Below are 26720 nucleotides of genomic sequence, written 5' to 3'. Positions count from 1 at the left end.
TTGCCTGTATTTTTCCCTCAACCAGATTCTGTGGCAGAACTTGCTCTACACACCTTGGAGCATTATTCTATTTCATAGAAAGGACAAAACTTTTCCGTAAGAGGAAACAACTCTTTGTGGCTTTTGCTCCACCTCATAAAGGCAATCACATATCAAAATCAGGTATTGCATCACGGTCAAATGCATTCAAATGCATTCAGACATGTTATGCAAAAGCAAAACGAACATTGACAATTCCCCCTAAAGTGCACTCCACCCGCAAACTAGGGGCTTCTATGGCTTTCTTAGGAAATATCCCCATAGATGACATCTGCAAAGCTGCACATGGTCTACAGCTCACACATTCACAAAACACTATTGTGTAGATGTGTTAGCAAGACAGCAAGCTAGTGTGGGCCAAGCAGTTTTACATACACTATCTCAAGCCACTGCAACGGCTACATGTTAACCACCACTTTGGGAGATTACTGCTATATAGTCTATGCAAAGCATGTGATCTACAGCTCGTATGCCTCAAACGGAAAATGCTACTTACCCAGTATGCCTCTGTTCTTGGCATGTAGAGCTGTAGATTCATGTACTCCCAACTTGCCTCCCCGGGTACCTATACCTGTTGCAGTGATATCTTACTTAGATACATACACATGGACATCTCTATTCTACTACTCTTACTAACTCCATTATCACCCTCTGCAGGAAAACAATCTAACAATGGAGTTGATGCCCATGCGCACTAATATCGAAAGGAGGAGTCACCTACCTCGTAACTGGGAAACACTTCTTCGAAGAAAAACAAAGTGCAAACATCCGGACCCAACACTAGATGGCAGACTATGCAAAGCATGTGAATCTACATCTCTACATGCCAAGAACAGATGAATACATGGTAAGTAGCATTTTCCATATCGAGATAGCTACCCTGAAATAGTGTCCTGGCGCTGGAACAGGTAGATGAGGGGGAGGATGGGCAAGGGCAATACTGACTAAAGAGATAGTTCTTAATCGATTTGTAGAAGGCAGTTTCTAATTCTGTACTTCTAAGCTGTGTTGGGAGGCAATTCCAGATTTTGGCTGTGCTATCGAGAAAAGAAGCCCAGTCGTGTCTAGTTTTATTTTAACGGCAAGTGGATATCAGGTGAGCCTTACTGGACCGTAAGCTTCTGCAAGGCTGGTTCTCTTCAATTCTTTTATTAAGGTAGGGGGGAACAGAATTATACAGAGCTAGAGTGAGGGATTTGAAGGTGGTCCTTTAACTGACTGGAAGCCAGTGCAGGTTGGCAAGAAAAGGTGAAATAGAAGTGCCTATTTGGAGATTGAAAAGCAAGCGAATTGCTGTGTTTTGGAATGTCTGTAGACAGCGAATCAGATAGGCGGGTAATCCCAAGTACAAGTTGTTCTCATAATCGAGTCTGGATAGAATAGTGGCTAGAAATACCATTTTTCGTTCCTCCAAAGGAAGGAGAGGTAGTGATTTTCTGAAGGCCCTTGAGATCCATATGCAGCTTCCGGCCACCGAATGGTTCTGGGGTTTGAACGATAGATTGTTGTTAAAGATTACTCCCAGATTTCTTGCTGCCTGCGAAGGATGAGTATGTCCGGCCCTTGGCCTAGAGCCGGACCAGCCCTGATAGGGGTTTGAGTCTAGTGATATAATGTCTATTTTATCTAGGTTACATTGAAGTTGAGTTTCCTTAAGCCAACTTAAGACTGCTCTCATGCAGTTGAAGAAGGACTCTTTGCTGGTGTCAGAATTGCCCTCGTAGGAGAAGATCAGCTGAGTATCGTCCGCATATGAGATGATACTAATGTCGAAGGGCTCTACTATGGAGGCAAGGGGAGCAATATAGCATTAAATAATGTTGGGCTATGAGATGAGTCCTGAGGTACTCCACATTTAAGTGGTTTGCCATTGGAGAAGTGTGGTTTTGTCCAAACTGCCTATTCTCTTTCAGTTAGGAAAGACGTCAGCCACTCCAAAGGCCGTGCTCTAATACCACAATTAAGAAGGCATTGTAGAACCACAGTGTTGAATGCCCCTGTCATGTATCTAGTAAAAACATTTCTGACTTGGATTTCAAGCAGCGCTGTTTCGGTACTGTCATGTGCGGAAGCCAGATTGGGAGGGGTGCCGCAGAAGCTTGGTTACAAGAAATTCTGAGAAGAGTTTATTTTCTTCTGATTCCCTAATTGTTGTGGTACCCAAATCAGATTTATAATGATCTATATTGAATTTCTTTAATACTTCAGAGGTGTAGCGTAGGCCGGGATTGATGTCTGATATATACTAGGCATGGTGGCTGGCGCAGGCTGCAGGTGGGACGTGGACATGCACTTTTGGAATGATGGCGCCAGGCCCGCTGCGCTGCTGCACTGTAGCTGTAGATTTATGTGCAGGCTTCATCATATGAGCGTCTGTACCTGCTTCCTGAGTCCAGTGTATACAGGGCTACTTAAGTGGGTGGCACAACCAATGCTGCAAGCCCACTAGTAGCATTTATTTATTTATTTGAAAAGTTTTATATAGCACGGACTAGACCCTGGAAGGGTATCAGAGCGCTTTACAAAAGTTACATCACATAGAAAGCTTAATTCAATAAGTACTAAATGAGAATAGAAAGTAGGGAGAGCATACTTGATGTCAAAAATGAGTAGTGGGTCCAGGGGTACTCGAGTCACTGGTCTTTAAAATCAGGTGTAAGTTCTGTTTGAGAGCAAGTTAAGTGCTGGGGTTGCGTAGGAATTTGTTCATTAAAAGCAGCTTGACTTCATTTTTGAAGGAGGTGCTAGAAGGGTTCATTCTAATTTCCGGGCGCAGGGCATTCCGGATTATAGGTGCTAGACCAGAGAAAGTACAGCTGTATGGTTTTTTTCCCCTGAATTTTCTCGTTTTCAATGGTAAGGTGCTGGTGCGTCTCGAACTTCTGCTACGCCTGACAGTTCCAGTTTATCGGCTAGATATCTTGGTGTATTGAAGTGCAAGGCTTTGTGTGTCTTACAGCGATTTTTAGCTGTGATCTTGCCTCAAAAGGGAGCCGTTTCAGTACCTTTAGATCAGGGGTGATGTGGTTGTTGTTTTTGGAGCCGGGGACAAGTCTTGCAGCCGCGTTGTGAGAGGCGTTTAGTGGTGCCAGTCTGGATCTCAGCAGACCACATAAGGTTGTATTCCCATAGTCTAATATGGGATCCCTAGGGCTTGCACTGCTGATTTGAGGTCATCGACGGAAAGGAAGAGTTTTCGTTTTCTAATAATTTTCATATGAAAGTTTGCGCTTCTGGTGGCTGCACTGATGTGTTCCTACATGTTGAGATTTTTGTTGATTGTTATTCCTAGAGATCTTGCAGAGTCTTTGAGTCCATCCCTCTTTTTAAATATATAAAGGCTCAGGCTACTAGCTTGGGCTGACTCAAACTTATCACAAATTCGAAACACCTCATCTAGGGACATTTATTCTGTGTGCTCAGCCTTTTAAGATCAAGGAACAACCAAGGGCCTTGAATCTACTCAGTAAGGCTGAGCCAATATAAGAGAAACCAAAACAAGTGCCAGTACTGAAAACTATTTGTCAATTACTAAATAACTAGTACCAGTGCAAGTTCGTCACAGGTTACATGAAACATCAATCTCAAAAATACATTTTTATTTTAAATCTTTAGCTTATTTTTTGAAAAATATATGCACATACAAATAAATGATCAATGAAGGAGAAACAACAAATATAACAAAACTATTCCTTCACACGTTGCACAACTGCTCAAAAAAAGACTCCATACACACACAAAATTCTCTATTATCCATACAACATTCATTTCTGATACATAACCAACTCCACTCACTCAGCAGATTCACCGGCGGGTTAAGCCAAAGTCCGTCTTGCATTGCATTTGGTGGCTGTCCCCGAAGGACATTTTTGAAAATTAGTGACAAATAGTGCATGCTGAGGAACATTAAGGCAGCATCTGAGGTATAAACTTGTTTCAATTTCAGTACCATTTTAAAATGAGGATTGGGATTTAACATGATGAAATTGAAGGCGCATTTAGTGGCAAGTGGTATGTTGAAATCACATTCTCCACCAACGATGGTCAAACCTTGGAGGATTAAAAGGTTACTATACATGGAGGTTGTGGGGGATTCCTCTTTGGGGGGGCTGGGGCACTTGATCTATACATACAGGAATTTGTGCATTTGAAATATTTAATTCTGAAGCAGATGGTGCGTTTTGCAGCACAACCTTAAGTAACATTGTAGTTTCTTGGTAGAATGTATCACCCCTGTACACTTGGATCTTACCAAACGTTGCTATTATACATAATACCCTAGTTATACCTTTCCAAGTTTCAATAATTCTCATTTTGCCATAGTTTTCATGCTCCCACTTTGAACTGTCGAACATTTCTGTGCTTCGCAGTTCCCCAACTTTTCTAGATCCAATAGACTGGGTGGATTGTAATTTTACAGGCTACTTTTTTAATGATATTACCACCCGCTGTCAACATCAGACCGTGTCAGCACAGTCCAATCCAAAGTTGGAGGAGATGCCATGGGAGAATAAAGGCACACTATTGTATAATAGCACTTATGGTTTCAGGTCCCTTCTGTAGTAAGCTGACTTTTTATGTAGTGTACTAAAATGAGGTACTCTGCGTAGTGCTGGTGGCTCTTCAATGGCTTTTGGAGGATGTACAACTGCAGGACGAGTCGGGTTGTCACGATTGTCAAGACAGTAGCAGGCTGGGTTTGGCATAAAAGTCCACTGGTAGCCCACAGTTCTTACTTCTTCTGCTCTTCTTTGTCCTTCAACTTCTTTTGTCAGGTGAATTTGAGTTCCTGGTGTTAGGTGGTCACAAAAATACTAATTTTAGTTGCGTGGGGGGGGGGGAGTGAAGGGTAGTAGCCAATGGACCACTTACCGTTTGGGTCACTATACCCCCTATATGGCCACTTCCTGTGGGGAGTGGGCATAAACCACCAAAATCAAGATGGTGGAATCCTTCCCTCGTGGAGCACATCAGGCAGCCCACCTTAGGGGTGTGACTAGCCTGGTGGTGCAACACCCCTACTTGTGTGCCATGCCAGCCAACACTGCTGGAAGGTGTAGGTAAGTCACCCCTCTAGCAGGCCTCACAAACCTAAGGCTGGGTGCACTATACACAGATGATAGCATATCTGCATGAGTTGATATGCCCCTACAGTACTTAAGTCCATTCTTAAGTATTGTAAGTGCCAGGGAAGCCATAAAGAGTACATGGCTGGACACTAGACCACTTAAGTTCCGCAGTACCATGATGGCTTCACTGAAAGTAGGAGTGTTTGGTAGCAAACAACTCCTTGTAATAAATCCATAGTGATGCCAGTGTGGGATTTATTATGCCATGTACTCAGAGGGCACCTCAGAAGTGCCCCCTAAAACCCTACTGATCCCCGTGTGGGCACTGACTGGCTTTAGGCAGCCTGCCACACACAGACATGTTTCTGGACCCCGGGGTGGACACACTGCTTTCTGGGACCAGAAACAATGTACATCCTGGGCACAGGTGTCACACCGCCTCCCCTAGGATGGGCCAGTGCTCGAAGGGGAAGCTTCAAAGGCCTGACTTCTTTGTAATGCGACCCCCAGCCTCTGCTGCTAACAGCAGATGGCAGCCCCGGATAGCACCCCCACTTTGGAACTGAAAACTGGCGGGAAAACTTGGAAGAATAGGTGTGCCCACCTCTGCCAACTCCACCCCTAAGGTGGGGGAGGCGAGGTGAAGCACAACTTTCAGTCCCTGTCATCATAAAGGTGAGGGGACCCCTCCAATCAGGGCGAGGTCTATGCCCGTCTCACAGGAGGGTGGCATAATACTGGGTGTAGTCACCCCAGGAGAGGTACCCATTGACCCTACCTGCTGCTCCCCTAAAACCCCCCTAAATGTAGTATTTAGGTGGCTCCACCAGACTTGGAAACAAGATCTTAGATGACCTAAGAAGAAAGAAGACATCCCTGCAGAGAAGACTGAAGACGACGACTGCCTTGTCCCAGTTACAGACTGTCTCCAGCTTTGACCAACCAGCGACCTGTCTTGTAGCCAGCGACCTCTCAAATCCCTGGGAGGACTGCTCCCTTCGATAAAGACTCACATTTCCTGAGGACAGCGGCCCTATCCAAAAGAATCTACTCCAAGGGTTCCGGATCCAGCTGGAACCGTGACTCCTTCCCACTCTGCACCCAATGTCCACGGCCCGAGTCCGAGTGGCTCAACTGCCCTCCGTACTATCCCTAGCGATCCCGACCTCGTGTTTAGCGTTAGCTAACCTCCCCTGATCTCCATGGCGGCACCTGCAGTGTGAACCCAGAGGCTCTCCTGACCGCGACTGGCTCTGGTAAGAAGACTCCGACTTCGAAAGACACCCCTTCACCCAAAGCCCCTGAGCCTTAGTGAGCTGAATCAACTGTGCCCCTACGACCCCCCTACACCTCTACTTACCTCTTCTCTCATTGGTCTCCCTCCTACAACCTCCGGTGTCACGCCTGCAGCCTGTTTCCCAGCAACAGAATCTCACTTGAAGAGCATTGGGCGCCCAACATTGAATTTGCACCCTGACCCAGGCCGCCCCAGTGCAGTTGGTGGTTTGTTTGGTGCTACTTTAAAGCCCCCGTGCTTGATTGCTTGATCTAACCCACAAAGCTTGGCCCCTGCAACCAATTTACTCATCTGCAAGCATTGTGGCTTCAAGCGCCCCCCCACCCCCCACAAATCAAGAGCAGCATGTACCGCTGGTGGTGCAGTTTTGGTAGTCGCCTGATCATTGCCCCTTGCTGACCTTTGGTCCAAAGAATGGAATAGTAAGTGTGATACTTACCTGTTTAACCACAATGTTATTTTTCCCATAGGATAATATTAAAGTTTTAAAAGTGAAAAGCATTTTTATTTAAGAACTAACTTACCTTATTGCAAAGATCTTGCTCTTAAAATAAATTACAAACCAAGAATATTGTTCTAAAATTGGTGTGGATCTCCTTTTCCAGTCATGTATCCATTATTGGTCAGTGTGGTGCAATAAATGTCTTACACTTCTCTGTGTTAGGCCTAGGGCTGCTCACCCACACTGCCACTAATGGAGCACTTTGGGTTTTACATTGAGCCCTGTACACATTTGGGGGAACCCCTGAACTCTTGTGCACGGTATAAGCCCCTAGTGGGCATACCATATACCGAGCCAGCTTCCTCCAGCTTAGCACACAGGGTGTGTGCCATGTCGTGCTTTCGCATTTGTCTGCACCATTTTACATAGCCTTCAATAGCAGTCTGCATGAGTTATGGTGGCAAAATACGTGCTGTGGCCCTTAGGGACCCTCTTTACTACCCATGCCCTAGATACCAGAATTACCATTTACTAGGGACTTACAGAGGTGCTAAAGGTCTTGCCAACCTTGTTTTAAGGAAAGAGCACTGGGGATCTGGTTGGCCGGAACCCAGTGCTATTCAGTCAAAATTGCATCAAATACCAGGCAAAAGTGGGGGTGACCTGTCTGTCTGTCTATCTCTCTTTAAATCAACTATGTTGTTAGGTCGTCTGAAAATGGTGGTGGTTTGGAAGGTATCTCTTAGTTCCTGCTTAGCTTATTTGTTTATTATTTTTTTGAGAGGCTTACCTGAAGATTATAATCTGAAGTGCTTTAAATATTGTTACATTTAAAGTGAAAAATACACTGGATGCATTGTATTGTACAATTATAATTAGCCTGTTAATTTCTCTCCAATGATAAATGTTTATTGATAATGCAAGTTTGTTAACATTGACTACCTGCTTGTAGGGTGTTCCTATCCGGCTTGAAGTGGGTCCACGGGATATGAAAAACTCCCAGTTTGTTGCTGTAAAACGAGACACTGGAGAAAAGCTGACCATTGCTGAAAAAGAAGCAGAGAGTAAACTGAAAGACATTTTGGAGGCTATTCATTATAACCTTTACAACAGGTGAGGTTGCAACACTACTCCTTATTTTATGATTGTAGTAATGTTGCTTAAACATGAGGTACCTTGAAAAAACAAGAGACTTTGGCAAAACAGGGACAGTTTGTTTAATTAAACAATGCAGCTGGGAGCACGGTCACAGGTATAGGTTCTGAGGACTGTCTCAATTTCCAATCCGTTTAACACAGACTTTTATACAGTTCATCAGATGTAATAAGATGTTTCAGAGGATCCTTGTTTATTAAGGAATGTGTACCTCTGTCTGTGGAGCCATAAATTAAGGTATTGGATGAGGAACCAGGTGGGCCTCAACCTTGCGTCAACACAATTCTACCAGTGGGTAACATGTCCAGATATCCCGCATGGGGAGAGTGTGATCACTGTGTGTGTGCTGTGTCTTGCTTGGCTAAGTGTTCCTAACTTCATGTGGCATCGGACTTCATGGTGTTTTGGGAGCGTGCGCCTCCCTCTGGCCCATGTGCTTTTTTGGGGCCAATCTCCCTGGTCTATTGTGGTGTCACTGCACCTATCTATGGGATCGATCTGCGATTTCCTGTTTGCGCGTTCGTCTGCTGGCTATGTGCTACCCCTGGGTTGAGTTCGGTGATCACTACAGTGGTGGGGAGCAACCAATGTTGTTTAAATACCCCTCACACACCAAAAGGCCCCTTGGTGTCATGCTTCATCATCGGGGTCTTCGCAAACCTCTACGGAATGCGGCGTGCTACGACTCACGACTACGTAGGAGCACTAAAAGTGAACTATGTGTTGGTGTGTGTGGGGTGGTAGAATGTGAGTGGTGAGGTGAAGGTGAAGGCTAAAAAATACCTGGCTCGTAGGAAAACAAAAAACTTTATAGAGTCCTCGGCTGGTATCATTAAAAAGTGCAAGTGAGGTTGTTCTCTACTGGTTAGGGTAAGGCAACCTCAAAAGTGCGTCAACATGTTTCGGAGTAGAGGACTCCTTCTTCAGGACAAGGATGTGCCCTAGTTATCCTCACCTTACTCACATGTATATGTAGATGTCAAGTCAAAGTGTGCTCTACAAAAATAACTTTATGGTGAAATGTACCTATCTGTTTTATTAAGGTCAAAATCCGTTGCGCCCAATTGGCGATATACTGGATCTGTGAATGAACAAAAGGTTAAATAAACTTTAATGTAAAATACATGTTTAGTGAAAAACTGTGTAAATACACAGAAGGGTAACAAGGAACCAAAAAATAAGGTCCTGGAACCCTGGGAAAGAAAATAGAAAAACACAAACAAACACATAGACTAGGACACACATTGATTGTCTATGCAGATCTCCATCTGGTTCCATAAGGTGAAAAAACGGAATTAATATCACATAGGTATCCACAGATGTACATTGCTTACTTATAGTAGTGGGCTAAGTAGCCTCATGAGCCAAGAACGTGGTATTGGGGGTCTTCTGTTCTGCCCAATGTGGCAACCTATGAGGTGTTAAAGGAACCAAGTTTTAGGATCAGAAGCAGTCGATTCTGATACTGATTTAAGCAAAACATACATCCCAACACACACACTCACGGTTACAGCGCAGCCTGGTTGGCTCTCATCCCCTCAACGCGGCTCCGACGAAGTGTCGGTCCAGTCAGAAACAAACCCTTTTTATAGTGCCTCAAGGTTACTGATCATCCCTTGATTGGAAGAGGAAACAGCCCAAACATGGACAGAACCCTTAAGTTCTACCCGGTTCTGCGCGGGCTCACAAGGGTTCTGTCCATGTTTGGGCTGTTTCCTCTTCAAATCAAGGGATGATCAGTAACCTTGAGGCACTATAAAAAGGGTTTGTTTCTGACTGGACCGACACTTCGTCTGAGCCGCGTTGAGGGGATGAGAGCCAACCAGGCTGCGCTGTAACCGTGAGTGTGTGTGTTGGGATGTATGTTTTGCTTAAATCAGTATCAGAATCGACTGCTTCTGATCCTAAAACTTGGTTCCTTTAACACCTCATAGGTTGCCACATTGGGCAGAACAGAAGACCCCCAATACCACGCTCTTGGCTCATGAGGCTACTTAGCCCATTACTATAAGTAAGCAATGTACATCTGTGGATACCTATGTGATATTAATTCCGTTTTTTCACCTTATGGAACCAGATGGATATCTGCATAGACAATCAATGTGTGTCCTAGTCTATGTGTTTGTTTGTGTTTTTCAATTTTCTTTCCCAGGGTTCCAGGACCTTATTTTTTGGTTCCTTGTTACCCTTCTGTGTATTTACACAGTTTTTCACTAAACATGTATTTTACATTAAAGTTTATTTAACCTTTTGTACATTCACAGATCCAGTATATCGCCAATTGGGCGCAACGGATTTTGACCTTAATAAAACAGATAGGTACATTTCACCATAAAGTTATTTTTGTAGAGCACACTTTGACATCTACATATACATGTGAGTAAGGTGAGGATAACTAGTGCACATCCTTGTCCTGAAGGAGTCCTCTACTCCGAAACATGTTGACGCACTTTTGAGGTTGCCTTACCCTAACCAGTAGAGAACAACCTCACTTGCACTTTTTAATGATACCAGCCGAGGACTCAATAAAGTTTTTTGTTTTCCTACGAGCCAGGTATTTTTTAGCCTTCACCTTCACCTCACCACTCACATTCTACCACCCCACACACACCAACACATAGTTCACTTTTAGTGCTCCTACGTAGTCGTGAGTCGTAGCACGCCGCATTCCGTAGAGGTTTGCGAAGACCCCGATGATGAAGCATGACACCAAGGGGCCTTTTGGTGTGTGAGGGGTATTTAAACAACATTGGTTGCTCCCCACCACTGTAGGGATCACCAAACTCAACCCAGTGGATTCCTTTTGTTTATGCGTATTACCAGGGGAGACAGAATCCACTTCTTCCTCTCCCTCCCCCTTTTGTTTTTTACTTATGTGCTACCCCACCTGTGATCTTTTAGTCAGTCACCTCGGGCCAGGGTCTCAGGGCCTGCCTAACCACAGATTTCTTAGTTGGGTTGATGTGGAGTTCACAAAAGGCTAATTCATCAATAAAGATGCAAATTTGTTATTATACATGAATGTATCCTTATTCATATTGGCATAGACTTTCTCAATATTAACATTCCCCCCTGTTCTTGAATTTTATACTAAACTATTTATACATACTTCATGACAGTTACTTTATTGGGGGACTGTTGTTTTTCGGTTCTGACAATTATTACTTTCCTATTTACTTGCATTTTATCCAATTTGAGGATTGCATATTTACAGAAGGAAATCCCCAATTGCACGGAGCCACATATAATCAAGAACACAATGAAAACAGGTAGCAATGGCTTGGACAATCCAGAAAGCCGTGTGGGAGCCAAAACAGACCAATTTGGGAAACACTTTTGCTCTGGGGCAACTCCCTCCTCACGCATGCTTCTTTGTAAACTGTACAGTGCTTGGATGGCAAGAGTCAATGTACCATTATCCTGGTCATTCTTTGGGATAAACGTGCAGCTGGACCCACCAATTGCGGCAGACACCCTACCCTCCATCGCAGTCTTTGAGTCCTACACATACCGATGCAGCATCACCATGATGCGGATTGCTCTCAATTCTTCTTTGATTGAATTAGGATCAAGCTCCGTGCTATTCACCATTTTGAGCGTTATCCATCTAGTGATTTGAAGCCAGCAGGCATTGGTGTTTGTCTGCATGATGAAGGGTATAGACCCTCCACCGATACTTGTGTTTCCGAGAACAGCCCGAATACTTCTGAACTTGTACTGAGCCCAGCCAAAATAATCTGCAGGTTTTTTTTCACGAGCCTGATGCAGCAAGGTTGTCTTCTTCCTTTGCGGGTCTGATAGTTCTTCTCCAGGAATGGCCAAGGTCGAGGTGTGTATGTTGACGAGAGAACAAAGTCTGTGCCATCCAGGGATGAGCTGCGTGTAGGCAAACTTGCCGCACTGCCAGTACATATCCATCAGCGTAAGGTGCCCCATTGTATATCTGAAATGTGCAGGATTGTGCCACCGTTTTCATTTGTGCCCAATGCAATTGTTCCTTTACCTCTGAAACATAAGGAATACAGTGTAGGTTTCTGTACAATTAGGGTTTGCTCTTTCCCTTATAGCCAAGTGTATCCACCCACGTCGGTATCCCAGATTTTCTGACATGGAATGTCTATGCTTTTGTTCAACCCTTCCCTATGAGACCCATTTTTCTTCGCCTCATCGAGCTGGATGGCCCTACTCAGGAACTCCATGTTGGCGATCCACTTGTTATTAAAGACGACTGTCCCAGATAGGCTAAGGGCCACCCTTGGACCGCAAATGGAGGCAGGCAGGAACAGATGCATTTGTGCATTGAGTTGGGGTTTTGCTACCTCCAAGAATCTCTTCTCTGGAAAGTCTCGGGGCTAAACAGTATCCTCCCCTATGGTGCCCTTCCTGCGCGTCCTGTCTATCTCAGTTTAAATATGGCTAGGCTCAGTGAAAAGCTACAGAGCCATTGGGTTGGTCTCATTACAGGTCAAATTTACTACAAATCTGGTGGGTTCCACCTTGCTGGGCTGGATTGTGGTCCGTCTTCGGAATAGGTATAAGTGCGGAAGGCCTTTAGCTTTTTCAGGGGCTGCCTCGTGGGACAGGTAAAGTCCATCTCTGCCTACTGCGTGCAGTATCAGCGAACAGACGTAACACGACATAGCTGAGGTCTTAGAGCCCACAGCAGTCCTGTGCCTGTACCTTGTGTTGTGTAAAAGGGCACTATGTAGTGCATGTGGAATGCTAGTGTTTGGGTCGGTGTAATTATAAGTGACATGGGAGAGGTCCCTAAGCAAACGCTATGATAGTTTCTGAGCAGAGTCCATTTGGCCAGGCAGCTCTTTGGCAACAAATAGGTGCTGTAGCACCCAAATTAAACAGAGGGTACATAAAAGTGCTACAATACATAGCTTGTGATTGAACATTGCAGGTCTCTGATACGGTATGTGGTCCTCTAGTTATCGGGTGTATTCGTTCAACAGTTCGATCCAGAAATGCATTGCATGTGCGCCATGGTTAATGATAGTTTTTTCAGACTGCCTGTATTTCCCCCACTCCTCTTACGCAGTTTTTTAATGAGGTACCGGAATGTGGCCCTGGCCGTAGTATCTTTTTGATGGTTAAAAGTAAAGAGGTAGCTTATGGGTAATCAGGCAGATTCATCTACTTTGAGCCTGTGTACTTAACTTGGTGATTAGATTAGTGTTTTATGGAGTGTTCTTGTGATTATGGGGACGGATCGATCAGTTTTATCTAGTGTTTTATGGGCTTCGCCAGTTTTCTGAGACCCTGTCTCTCCTGATGTGAGCCATCAGTGTGGGTTGTTTTCAACCAAGACGTGTGCAGGACTGAACAAAAAGGTGGGGTGTCGCTGTTCAGTGTTGTATGGTGGCTACAACGTGCCCCGAGATGACGTGTCCCTCAGCCTGCACCGTGCCCCATCCCTTGTGACACAAGATATCTCTGTTCCACCCTAACTCTAGAGGCTTCTCTGTTCGAGGCATATGGGCTGCAGACCACACACTATTGCATTAGATCACCATCTGGTGGTGGGCCCGGATGATTACACTTTGTTGTTGTCTTGGAAGAGTCTTTGTCTGTTGGATGACTCCTTCCTTAGATCGTAGTGCGCATGGACATCGACTTCATCTTCAGATTGTTTTTTTCCGCCATCGGGCTCGGATGTGTTTATCGTTCGGTCCCGTTACCGATCTCTTTTCAACTTATAGTAAATAATAATATTACTATTGGCATCGTCTTTTACAGTGATTCCGCTTACCTGTGTCGAAGAAAGGCTTCACATCTCGATTCCAGCATTCGTCGGGGCCGTCGGGCCCAACTGCGACATTGGCTCATGGAAAGAACACCCTTCAAGAAGTGCCCTCGGTGTGGACACAAATTCCCTCACACCGATCTTCATGAGGTTTGCAATCTGTGCTTATCTCCAGAACACGAGAGTCGAGACTGTAAGGCCTGCGCGTCGTTCTGGTCCAAGAAAACCATCAGGGACCGTCTAGCTCGACGAGTGATGGCGCAGTCATCTTCATCGACACCAGACCTCATAGACGAGGCTCCGATCGAGGTAGTCCGGAGAACAGCAGCAGGAAGACTTCGCTTCCGAAGCAGAGGGTTCAGCTTCCGGAGCCGAGGATCAATCCGAAGATGACTATCTTCTTCCAGCTGGTCAAGAGGTCCTGAGTACAAGCGACCCTGTTCACCCCGCCATACCGGGACAGGCTTCGGTTCCACCTCCACCTCCAGGTCCAGGTGCACACCGAACAAAACCTTCCGACGCCCCGCCTTCTGGCTCGGCAGCGAAGAATATAAAAAAGCCTCCATTCGACTCGGGCTCGAGTCAGTCTGTCGGTCCCGAAAAACAGAAGGTCCTTAATTGTATGAATTGAATACAGCCCCATCATGCTCTGTGTTTGACAACATAATAGCTGGGATGCAAGCTCGGGTGAACACTGTGTTGATCTGCTCTCCAATAAGACTACTTAGCAGACTTTTGATATCGCCTATCCCTAGGTTTATTCCCACAGTGTTCTTCTCAAAGCATGAGATCAATTTCCCTGCTCCATCCAGCAATGGCAGCAACTTTGTCCTTAGCCCCTCTTTATACATTTGAGTCCACGCCACATAGATGGTCCCTAACGTGCCCTTCTGTAGTAGCGGGTACATCTTTACTTTGGGTACCTCAACTGGTTTCTCCTTAACATGGTGTCTCCATCTTTTAAGTCATTCTTGCATTTAGGTGAAGTTCCATTCAGGATCTCCTCTGTGCCTGATGCAGTCTTCTGCTATGGCCATATACTCTGGTTCGAAGCATCCTTCCTTTGGCTAAGATCTATCATACTGGTCTTTTCCCTTGGTTCAGCGGGCTGGCAGAATGGCCGCGCAAAGGTCTCGCCTACCTCTCTGGTCACTATCTCCCTTAGGGTCAGTCTATCTATATCGTGCATTCAGGGGAGCAGTGAATGTCTCCGGTGCCGCTCCCCTCGTGCGCGTGCAAAGGTGCCATCCTGTTTTTCCTGTGTCTTGGTTGGGTCAGCACCAGGCTACTTTGGTCCCTGATTTCCTGGACAGCCCCTCTCCTTCGTTGGAAATTTTGTGAAGCTCAGATTCCAGCCAAAGGTCTCATCTAATTCTACTTCTGACTCTTCCCCGATTGATGCCCTGTGCCTACCTCCTCACGCCTCATGTAGGTTACTGCTCTGTGTTCTTGCTGTGCTTCCTGTGTTTTCCCTCCTTAGCTTGAGTCTTTCTTCTACCTCCCTTCTAGGTTGCCTCCTTCGCTCTGAGCTATGTGCTGTTCTTTTCAGTCGAGCTTTGCCCTCAAATCCACTCTGTTGTTTCTTCGGCTACCTGGGCAAGTCCTGTAGCTCCACCCTCGTCATCGGATCCTGGAAGACTGGGACCCCATTCATCACTCCTGCTAACTGTATCGCTGTCTAGAACCACTAAAAGTCTCCCTTGTGTTTGCTCTTCTATATCAGTAAGGGTGCGTGTTTTCCATGCCGCTGGGGTTCTATGTGTCGGGCACGACAGATGGGGGAAGTCGAACGTCTGGGAGATCTTGCACCGGTTTGGGGTTGCTCTGTGTCTGCTTGGGCCTGCTGGCCCGTTAGTCCCTCATGCCTGGGCCTAACAACTCATTGTCCGGTGGGGGGCCTGCCGCCTTCAACTGGCGGATTAGGGTATCCTAATGCGGGCTGAGCGGGTGAGGGCACCTTCATACCTGCATATGGTATGCTATCTCTAGTGCAGGACTGTCAATCTGGGCCTCCTTTAAGATGGCCCACAGTTCTCTTATCTATCTTTTGACCTGTGTATTTGGTTTGTATGTAAGTTCTCGTATGTCCAAGTATGGCCGTATCGAAAGTTCCTTCTTTTGGATTGGGAAATGTATGTGCCTTCATGTGTGTGTGCCATTCTTGGAAAACCTTATTATGTTTTTTAGGTTATGCGGGGAACTGGGATTACGTATGTTTTAATCTGATAGAGACGTCTAGCCGCAGATTCCTTAACTTAGAATATCCCCAGGCATCAGACTGGAACCAAAAAACTTTCCGCAGCAGCACCTCTGCACCCTGAGGGCGATGCCGCACGGCTCCGCCCTGACGTCGTCCACGGACATGTCAGCGGAGCGCGCTGAAGTCTGTTTTCTCCTTTTCCGTGTCCCAATGCGGATCCTGGAAAACCAGAGGTTCCTTGACCTGTTTTTCGGATATTCTAGACGCCTTCGGCGCCCCGGAACAGTGTGCAATGCCTTCGGGCTTTTAAGCGTGTGAGGCCTGTGCACTTCAGATGTCTGTAACGGACCTGCAAGTCATCTGTATGTGGTGCCTCCGGGTGCACCACGACTCCAAAGAGTGCGACGATTGTCAGCGGATAAAACCGAAGTCCTTACGGGAGCGTCATATGAAATTGCTGGCCGCACAGCTGTCTGGTCCTGCACCTTCGCGTCGCCGCTCTCCCTCTCAGGATCGAGCCCACTCCCAAGGTCGTTCCCGCAGACATCGTTCGGAGGCGGGTAAACACAAGCGTAAGTCCAGGAGGTATTCCTCCCATACCCGTGACATTGGCGCCTGTTTGTAAGAAAGTGGGTATCTGAAAGAAACAGGTTAGTATTAGATTCCTTACCTTCGAATATCCCCAGGCGTCAGTCTGGATCCGGAAACTTTTGCGTAGCAGTACCCCTGCGCGTCGGTAGGCGTCGTCTGCAGGCGTCCCCTGCGGCTCCGCGTCGTCGGCGTCGTGCGCCGTGATGACGTCGCTGGAGTATATAGACGCCGCATCCGCGCGCTGACGTCAGTTCTTCTTTTTTCCGCGCCAGTTAGCGCAGATCCGAAGAGCAGTACTCCGGTCTTTTGACCAAGTTTTTGTTACATCTAACTCTTTCAGGTGCCGGTAGGATGCTCGGTTTTAAAAGTTGCGACGGGTGCGACCGCCTGATGTCGGTCACCGACCACCATCGACTCTGCCTCCGGTGTCTGGGCGCGGACCACGACGTGGAGTCCTGCGTCGACTGCCGGGCCTTGACGAGTAAGGCTAGGCGGGAGCGGTCCCGCAAGCTGCTCGAGCTCCGGGTGTCGGCCCCGCGTCGAGAGCGGTCCCGGTCCGGCCGGAGGTCAAGGGAGCGGTCGAGAGAGCGGTCGAGAGAGCGATCGCGGAGCCGCCATGAGCGCTCCGGGAGTCGTCACCATTCCTCCGGTTCCTCAGGTAAGCGACACAAGAAGTCGGGGCGTCGTCATCGTACCCCCGACGCCCGCGTGATGCGGCCGGGGGTTCGGGTGGCCCCACCCCCGCGGCCCCGCATGGGTCGCCTCGCCGTCTGCCCCATACCCGTCGGTCCCTGGGGAAGGCGCGTTGCGCGAGGAGATTGAGGAACTCCTCATGGCTATGAGGGCGATGTCTCCTCCGGCGGGGCCTACGGCGCCTGCGGGCCCGTCGGTCCCGTCTGGGGGCCCGAGCGGTTCGGGTGCACCTGCCCCGACGCCGCCGGGTGCTCCAGCCCCGACGCCGCCGGCGGCTCCGGCGCCGCTGGGCCCTTCAGGGTCGTCGCCGGCTGCTCAACCGGCCTCTCCGGCGACGATTCCATCGGGGCAACCCGTGGTACCGCCTCCGCGCGGCGCCGTGACTCCGCCGTCGGTTCCGGCCGGCGTTGGGGCTCCGGCGCCGCGCGGCGCCACCCCCATTCCCTCTCTGACTCCTGACGCGTAGTCGGACCGGCATCGTCCGACGCCGAGTCCGGCGCCGTTGGGGCCCCTTGGCTCCGAGGAGCCGGTCTATATCGTTGACTCGAACTATGGCGATGAGGACGATTATGGAGAGGGTTGGGAGGGGTCTGAGGACCCTTTGTCACGAGAATGCCAGTACGACGTGGACTGGGTAGGTGACTTAGGTGATGCCAGTGGTCTGGACGAGTCACCTAACCCGGGGTTTGTCTCGCCTCCCACTGTGGCGTCGGAGGCTGGGGCTGCCTATTCGGTGGTACTGATGAGGGCTGCCAAGGCCTTGAGCCTTGAGCTCCCCGTCGCTAAGGTGAAGCCTAACATCCTCACCGAGGTATTCAAACCGCAGTCATGCCCACAGGAGCCTCTGCTGCCGTTTAATGACGCCCTGACGGATGTCCTTTTGGGCACCTGGTCCAGGCCCGCTTCCGGTTCACCTGTTGACCGGAACGTTGCCAGGCGTCACCGTCCGTGTTCGGACGACCCTGCCTTCCTCTCCACCCATCCCTCCCCTGAGAGTCTGGTGATCCAAGCCTCCACTTCCCAGTCCGCATTCCCGACGGCCCCGCCCGATCGGGAATCTAAGCGATATGACCAGTTTGGCAAGAAGGTCTTCTCGTCTCTCAGTGCAGGACTGCGGTCTTGCAATACCGCATGCCTCTTAGGCCGCTACACCCACTCTCTGTGGGATACGGTCGCGGAGTGTCTGCCGCAATGCCCGCAAGAGGTGCGGGACAAGCTCAACCAGGCCTTGGTTGAAGGCCGGGGCGCGGCGAGGTATTCCATACGGTGTGGTCTTGACACGACCGACTCGCTTGGACGGGCGATGTCCACGACGATGCCGATTCGTCGCCATGCTTGGCTGAGATCCGCCAACTTCTCGCCGGATGTCCAGAATGCCCTCATGGACATGCCTTTCGATGGCAGTCGCCTGTTCGGCGACAAAGCGGACAACGCGCTTGAGCGCTTCAAGGACTCCAGGGTCACGGCCAAGTCCTTGGGTCTCTCGACCCAGCACCAGCAGACTGGTTTGTTTCGCTCCTTTCGTGGCCACGGAAGGGGCGGTCCCACACGTGCTGCCAGCCACGCACAAAAGAACGCTCCTCAGCGCGGTGGCGGCCGTGGATTCCGCCGGGGTGGCGGTAGGGGACAGCGGCGAGGTCAGTCCACACCTCCCCCCGCAGCAGCCTCCAAATCTTCCTAGTCTGAGCTTTCGGGCCCATGTGACGCCAGTGGGTGGCAGGGTTCGCCATCACCACTCCGGCTGGCGCACGGTCACGTCGGACAGGTGGGTGCTGCAGCTCGTCCGAAGGGGCTACTCCCTCCCCTTCGAGACCACTCCTCCAGCCATGCCACCGCAGAACCACCGTGTGTCGGGGGACCACTTGACACTTCTGCAGGAGGAAGTTACGGCCCTCTTGGCCAAGGGGGCCATCGAGCGCGTTCCTGGGCCAGAAGTAGGGTGTGGTTGCTACTCCCACTACTTTCTGGTACCCAAGAAGGACAAAGGGGGCCTACGTCCTATCTTGGACCTACGGAGCGTCAACGGCTTCCTCCGGAAGGAGAAGTTCAAGATGTTGACTTTGGCTCAGGTCTTGGCTGCCCTAGACCCACAAGACTGGATGGTAGCGTTGGACTTGCAGGATGCATATTTTCACATCCCCGTCCTGCCGGCCCACCGGCGTTACCTGCGGTTCACGGTAGGCCACGAGCACTTTCAGTTTATCGTGCTCCCATTCGGCCTTACCAGCGCCCCACGGGTGTTCACGAAAGTGATGGCGGTGGTCGCAGCTCATCTGCGCCGGTTAGGGGTTTCAGTCTTCCCCTACCTCGACGACTGGTTGTTGAAGGCGGGCTCGCCCCAAACAGTCGTCCACCACCTTCAGATGACGGCAGACCTCCTGCACAAGCTGGGGTTTTCCATCAATGTGCCGAAATCACACCTGTGTCCCTCTCAAAAGATCCTTTTCATCGGAGCGGTTCTCGACTCGGCGCAGTTTCGGGTTTATCCTCCGGAACGGCGGGTCCAGGATATTCAGGCTCTGATTCCCATCTTTCAGCCGTTGTCCCGGGTTTCGGTCAGGTTGACGCTGCGGCTTCTGGGGCTGATGGCCTTCTGCATCCTTCTGGTGCATCACGCCAGATGGCGGATGCGGGCTCTGCAGTGGGACCTGAAGTTTCAGTGGGCCCAGCATCAGGGCAACCTGTCCGACCATGTCCTGATCTCGGGGGGCACTGCGAGACAGTTGCAGTGGTGGCTTACGGACCGCGATTGGGTCAGGGGCAGATCCCTCTCCCTTCCCCAACCAGAGCACATAGTTGTGACGGACGCGTCCCTCCAGGGCTGGGGAGGCCACTTGGGAGAGGCGGAGATCAGAGGCATCTGGTCTCCGGCGGAGTCCCGGCTCCATATCAACATGTTGGAGCTGCGGGCGATTCGCCTAGCACTGAAGGCATTCCTCCCCTTTGTCAACGGGAGTGTAGTGCAGGTGTTCACGGACAACACCACCGCCATGTGGTACTGCAACAAACAGGGCGGTGTGGGGTCGTGGACCCTTTGCCAGGAGGCTCTGCGCCTCTGGCAATGGCTGGAACGTCAGGGCGTGACTCTGACGGTTCAACACCTGGCAGGTTCTCTGAACGCCAGGGCGGAGGAACTCAGCCGTCGGTGCTTGGTGGATCACGAATGGCGTCTGAACTCGGACGTGGCGAGAGGCCTCTTTCTGCAATGGGGAGAGCCTTGGTTAGATCTATTCGCCACAGAAGAGAACGCGCAATGTCATCAGTTCTGCGCGTTGGAGTTTCCAAGACGGCACTCGCTCGGCGACGCCTTTCGGCGCGAGTGGAGTTGCGGTCTGTTGTACGCCTTTCCGCCTATACCACTTCTGCCCAGAGTGCTGAAGAAGATCAGGCGCGACCGGGCCCAAGTTATCCTTGTGGCTCCGGACTGGGCTCGAAGATACTGGTATCCCGAGCTACTCAGCATGTCAGTCGGTCCCTCGATCCGCCTGCCCCTTCAGGAGGACCTTCTGTCGCAGCAGCAGGGGACGGTCCTCCACCCGAACCTGTCCAGTCTCCACCTCCATGCGTGGAGATTGAGCGGCGACAGTTGAGGCCATTCGACTTGCCTCCTGAAGTCTGTGATGTGATTCTGGCAGCCAGGCGTCCCTCCACAAAGTCGGTATACGCCTGCCGGTGGAACAGATTTGTGGCATGGTGCACAGCAAAGGCTGTGGATCCCCTTTCTGCCCCTCTTTCCGAGGTTCTCCTCTTCCTTCTTTCTCTTGCCCAGCAGGGCTCTGCTCTGGGCACTATCAAGGGCTACCTTTCTGCCCTTTCCGCCTTCTTAAGGCTACCTGATCAGCCATCCTTATTCAAGTCCCCTATTGTACTGAGATTCTTGAAAGGCATCACGCACATGTATCCACCTGTTCCGTTCGTGATGCCTCAGTGGGACTTGAACCTGGTTCTGACATTCTTGATGTGTGCTCCCTTTGAGCCGCTTCATTCCTGTCCTCTCCGTCTTCTCACTTTAAAGACGGCCTTCCTGGTTGCCATTACTTCTGCCAGGAGAGTGAGTGAGCTCCAGGCTCTTTCTGTTAAACCTCCTTTCTTGTCCATCCATCCTGACAAGGTGGTTCTTAGGACTAGACCTTCTTTCCTGCCCAAAGTAGTTTCTGCTTTTCACATCGGGCAGTCCATCACCTTACCCTCCTTCTTCCCGCCTCGGCATCCTTCAAAGGATGAGGAGCGGCTCCATCGTCTGGACCCAAAACGTGCGCTTTCATTTTATATGGATCGCACACGCCAGTTCCGGGTGGATGACCAACTGTTTGTTGGCTACGTGGGTGAGAAGAAGGGAAGGGCGGTACAGAAACGAACCATCTCTCCGTGGGTCGTCCTGTGCATCAAAGCATGCTACTCTTTGGCTCGGAAGGAGCCTCCTGTTGGGCTGAGGGCCCATTCCACTCGGGCCACGGCGGCTACTACTGCCCTGGGCCGGGGAGTCCCTTTGCAGGACATTTGCCAGGCGGCTACGTGGGCCTCGCTGCACACCTTTGCGAGGCATTACTGCCTGGACAGTCAAGTCCGGAGGGACGGCATCTTTGGCCGTTCGGTCCTCCAGGATTTTCTGGTGTCGGATTGTATTGGTTCGCAGACCCACCACCGGGGTTGGTATTGCTGAGGTATCTATTCTAAGGTAAGGAATCTAATACTAACCTGTTTCTTTCAGATGAACAAGTTACTTACCTTCGGTAACGATATATCTGTAAGAAACAGTAGTTAGTATTAGATTCCTTACCGCCCCACCCATCCTCCCCGTTCTGCGAACTGATACCTAGGGTTAAGGACATCCCTTTCAGGGCCCTAGTTTCACATGGCACCAGTGTTGGTTCTCTCATGGCTCTGCGTGTTCTGGTGCGGAAAAGCTGTGTGCAAAGAACTGACGTCAGCGCGCGGAGGCGGCGTCTATATACTCCAGCGACGTCATCACGGCGCACGACGCCGACGACGCGGAGCCGCAGGGGACGCTTGCAGACGACGCCTACCGACGCGCAGGGGTACTGCTACGCAAAAGTTTCCGGACCCAGACTGACGCCTGGGGATATTCTAAGGTAAGGAATCTAATACTAACTACTGTTTCTTACAGATATATCGTTACCGAAGGTAAGTAACTTGTTCTTCTGTTCCAGTACACCCCACTTTTTGCCTGATACCTGATACCTGATGCACTTTTCCTTGGTGTGCCCTGGGTCCCTGCCAATCAGGTACCCAGGGCCTTTGTCCCTTCCTCAAACTGTACTAAAGCCTACACCCATTTGGCATCTCTGACCACATGTCAGCCCCTAGTAAATGGTCCCCTAGGTACACAGGGCATTGTGACCAGAGAAGACCCCTAAGGGCTGCTGCACTCATTGTGCCACCCTTAGGGGCCCTGTACCCTGACACACACACACACACTGCCTTTGCAGGCTGAGTGCCCTGGTGCAGAACTAAACAAAGAGTCGACCTGGCACACATCCCTGTGTGCCATGCCCACAAACCCACTGCCCTGGCATACATCAGCTATCCCTCTAGCTGGGTGCCCTATGCCAGTGGTGTGGGCACAGGTGCATGAGCCATGTGCCCCTACAGTACCCAGGGCCATTCCTGGGCACTGTAAGTGCAGTGATGCCATTACGAGTATATGGTGCTCCGAGATTTTCATTACGAACTCCACAGCACCATAATGGCTACACTGAAGACTGACAAGTTTGATATCAAACTTCTCATCACATTAAACCCACACTGATGCCAGTGTGGGTTTTAATGTAAAATGCACTACAGAGGGCATCTTAGAGATGCCCCCTGAAACCTAACCTACAATCCACGTCTTGTCTGAGAGGCTGCGTAGGCTGCCACACAGCAGACATTTATTTATTTATTTATTTATTTATTTATAAAGTTTTATATAGCGCGAACTTGATACCAAAGGATATCAGAGCGCTTTACAATTATAGGGAAATGTAACAATCAAAACATGAGTCTAACATGGGGAGCATAATAGGCATTGAATCAAATACTAATCATTGCTTGTTTCTGGAGAGAGGCTGCTGGCACAAACATTTTTACAAATGAAAACTGACAAAATGCAGTCCTGCTAAAAAGTCATTTTTGCTAATAGCCTAACTGATGGCAGAAGAAGCATATTTTTTTAAAGCAATATCAATTTGAAAAGCAAAAAACACAGGACCTTAAACCGAACATAGGGCAGGAGTGAAAAAGAGAACAGATACGTGAAACAATCTCTTATCGTATGTAAAATAGTACCATCTGATATACCAATACTGCATATATTTAAATAAACCCTACACTGCCTTTTCACAGACTACTACCCCATTGAGTGAATAACTTCATGTATATCAAAATGCTAAATTGCACAATGGACATCAGTGGCTCACTCGATAAGTTTATACAAAAAAGGATAAACTGTTGGCAAAAAGACAAACTTGTTGATACGTTTTTATTTAACTTTTGTAGAAAAAGAATGCAAAAAGACATTCGCACTTTTGACTGTAAATCTGTCTTCCAGCTGTATGTTTAGCTCAATAAATAAACCTTAATAAAATAGAATTACATATAGTCAGGCAGCTGAGATTCCATAACAGGATGCAGGCTCTAATGAAAGTACAATGCAGTGCAAAAAGGAATTCACATTATCAATTTCTGAAACCGCAATTGTTTGTTTTACGGTAACAGTTGCAGCACCTTTTGGCCTACCATCCAAACATTATTGTAGACAATATTGAGGCTCACTGCAAGATGTTAAAAAAGAGGAAATACATATTTGAACCTATACTGCTCCATCTGAGATCAGGAGACATGTTGCTGGACCACTGGGTGGAGAGCCCCCGATCTCCTGGGCCTGCAACAATGAACATCCTGGGACGAGGTGCCAAGCCTCCTCCCCCAGGATGGGCAGGGGAAGCTTCAAAAGCATTCCGCCTTTGTGAGCTTCTCCAGGCCACTTCCTGTACTCAGCAACTGGGACCCACCAGTTCTGACCCCCACTCTGGCGGCAAGACTGATGGGAAACCCTAGGTCAGGAAGGGGGGTGTGCCAGCCTGTGCCAACTCCACCCCTTAGGTAAGAGAGGCGAGGTGAAGCACGACCCCGGGCTCCGGCCAACTTGAAGATGGGGAACCCTGCCCAATCACAGCTGGACTCCTGCCCCCGTCCCACAGAAGAGGAGCAGGCTAGAGGGTGTACCCACCCCAGGTCAGGGACCCATTGGTCCCGGCCCTTGCACTACCTGTAACACCCCTAAATGTAGTATTTAGGGGCACCCTGAACCTTCTTTCCTCAGATGCAGATTCCAAAACAAGAAAGAACAAAAAAACAAGAAGACCTGCTGTGCAGCTGCTAAAAAGAGGAAGATACTAACTGATTTGGCCCCAGCCCTACCGGCCTGTCGACCCTCGAACCTGCTCCTGCTAAACTCCGGCGTCTCCAGTGGTCAGCAACCTCAATAACCCTGGAGGACCTGACTTCCTTGTGACTCTGACTACCTGGGTCTCCCACGAGCAGTGGTACTGCTAAAAGCAAGTAACAAGCCCTGGCATCAGCCTGGAACCACGAACCCTGCACACTCTGCACCTGCCAAGCCTGGAATGTGCTGGAGTGAATCAAGACCCTGAAGACGTCCCCCTGGCGATTCTGACTTGGAATCCAGTGCCCAAGGACCCTCCTCGACGACGCCTGCAGCCTCAGGACAAAGGACCCCAACGACCGCGACCAGCAGGGGGTAAGATTTCCCGACCTCAAAAGACACCCCTGCACCCGGCGCCCCACAGCCTCCTGTGCCTACCTATCCTCCAAGATCCCAACTTACCCCTCGAAGTGTTGGTCGCTCCAAAAGATCCTCAGTCCCCGAGCCTGCAGCCTTTGTTCCCTTTTCAAGATAGTCATTGAATAACATTGAGCGCCCAACGGCTCAAAAGCACCCTGCAGCCAGCCGCCCGAGTGCCCCTGCAACCTGTAGCCTATCCTACTTCCCCATTTGCCCTGAGCAAGTGACCAGGAGCCCAGTACTGGATTACAAAAGTAACAAGAACCTACTTTACCTGTGACTTGAATTTCCTCCCATAGGATAACATTGCTAGTTTTTCACTGAAAAGTTTCGAAGTGCCAACTTTTAAAATACCTTTTTATTCTTAAAAAATCATTGCAATAACCAAAACGTTTTTACTAAACTGTTTTCAGCTTAGGCCCCAGAACTGAATCTCGGATCCAGTCCTGGAGTTATAAAAGTAATCTATAAAGTAATCAACTGCATTTATGTAGAATAACCCATTGAGCTCAATGTTAAATTGTGTTTGGAATTGTGTTGCCTATTGCAACCACTGTACCTATTGTGTTTACAAAGTGTATTGCCTTTCTGCAAAGTAACTACCTGAGAGCACTCGTATTGAGAAAAGTATATTTTGATACCCCTATATCTTTTGATATAAAAACAATTGGCCTGGAGTTCAGTTCTTGAGTGTGTGAAACCTTTTGCTGACTAAGTGTGTACAACAAATGCTTTACGCTGTCCTCTGGTACTGCCTTACTGCTCGACCAAGCTACCACTTTAGAGAGTAAGGTCACACCTGACTTTAACCTCTGTTATACCTCTGGGGATTGTGGACTCTATACACACTGTACCTTACTTTGGTCCAGTATATATATATATAGAGCCACTTTCTCACTGTTCTTCTCGCTCCCTGCCGGGAACAGGCGTCCGGTGGTTGTCTCCTCCGTGCCCCCCCTTTGCGTGTGACGGAGCGACACAAGCCCAAATGGAGGCTTATTCTAAAGCACTCTACTCTTACTTTGGGTTACCACCTCTCCCTGGTGCACCTTCGGGTCCCATAGAGGTGGAAGGCACTCATGTCGGGTCCTCGCCGGCGGATTCGTCCTCTGCACCTACTGTGTGCATCCGACTCCAGTTCTGGAGCTGATACGACGCCGACAGTACACGGCCCAGTGGGTCCTCCCAGTTGCCTGTCTAGCCCACCCCACCAGTCTCAGCATAAATAAATACCCCTCAGCGGCTTCCTGCGCTGACATCGGAGGCGGTGCCGGGCTCGACGCCCTGTTCCCCACATGTTGCAGTGGGGTCGACATTGGACTGCGCCCAGCCAGAGTCTCCTTTGGAGGTCGTCGATGTCCACACGACTTTGGCTCGTCGCCGGTCGACGCCAGTGCCGACGTCCACGTCTCCTCTATTTCAGGAGGTTGATATCCCACCAGACTCCTCGGACGATGCGACTCCCACGCAATGTCGGTGCCATCGCCTATGCCTCTCCTTATTCCACAGGTTGACGCTTCTCTGGACTCCCCTGGTTTCCAGATCAGCCTCTGGCTCCTCCACTTTTGCTGTCTAGTGGACCGGTTAGTCTTCAGCCATCTCCTACTGATGGGTTATTGTCGCCTCCCCGGATGGCAACTGAGGCTAGTGCTGCCTACGCACGGGCTATTCACAG

At 49.3% G+C, this 26720-nt stretch overlaps 1 protein-coding gene across 4 annotated transcripts in view; it reads left to right on the top strand.

Moving 5' to 3' along the window:
* Positions 1-26720, top strand: part of EPRS1 (glutamyl-prolyl-tRNA synthetase 1) — a 961840-nt gene that overhangs the window by 891687 nt on the left and 43433 nt on the right. For all 4 annotated transcript variants that reach the window (XM_078649796.1, XM_078649798.1, XM_078649799.1 and 1 more), the window contains one exon: positions 7800-7960. In XM_078649796.1, coding sequence (XP_078505922.1) covers positions 7800-7960 — 161 coding nt within the window. The remainder of the gene's footprint in view (positions 1-7799; positions 7961-26720) is intronic.

The sequence above is a fragment of the Lissotriton helveticus genome, chromosome 6, assembly GCF_964261635.1.
Source record: "Lissotriton helveticus chromosome 6, aLisHel1.1, whole genome shotgun sequence".
Taxonomy (NCBI): domain Eukaryota; kingdom Metazoa; phylum Chordata; class Amphibia; order Caudata; family Salamandridae; genus Lissotriton; species Lissotriton helveticus.
Note: the sequence above shows the minus strand (reverse complement) of the source record. Positions and strands in the feature narration are given on the sequence as shown.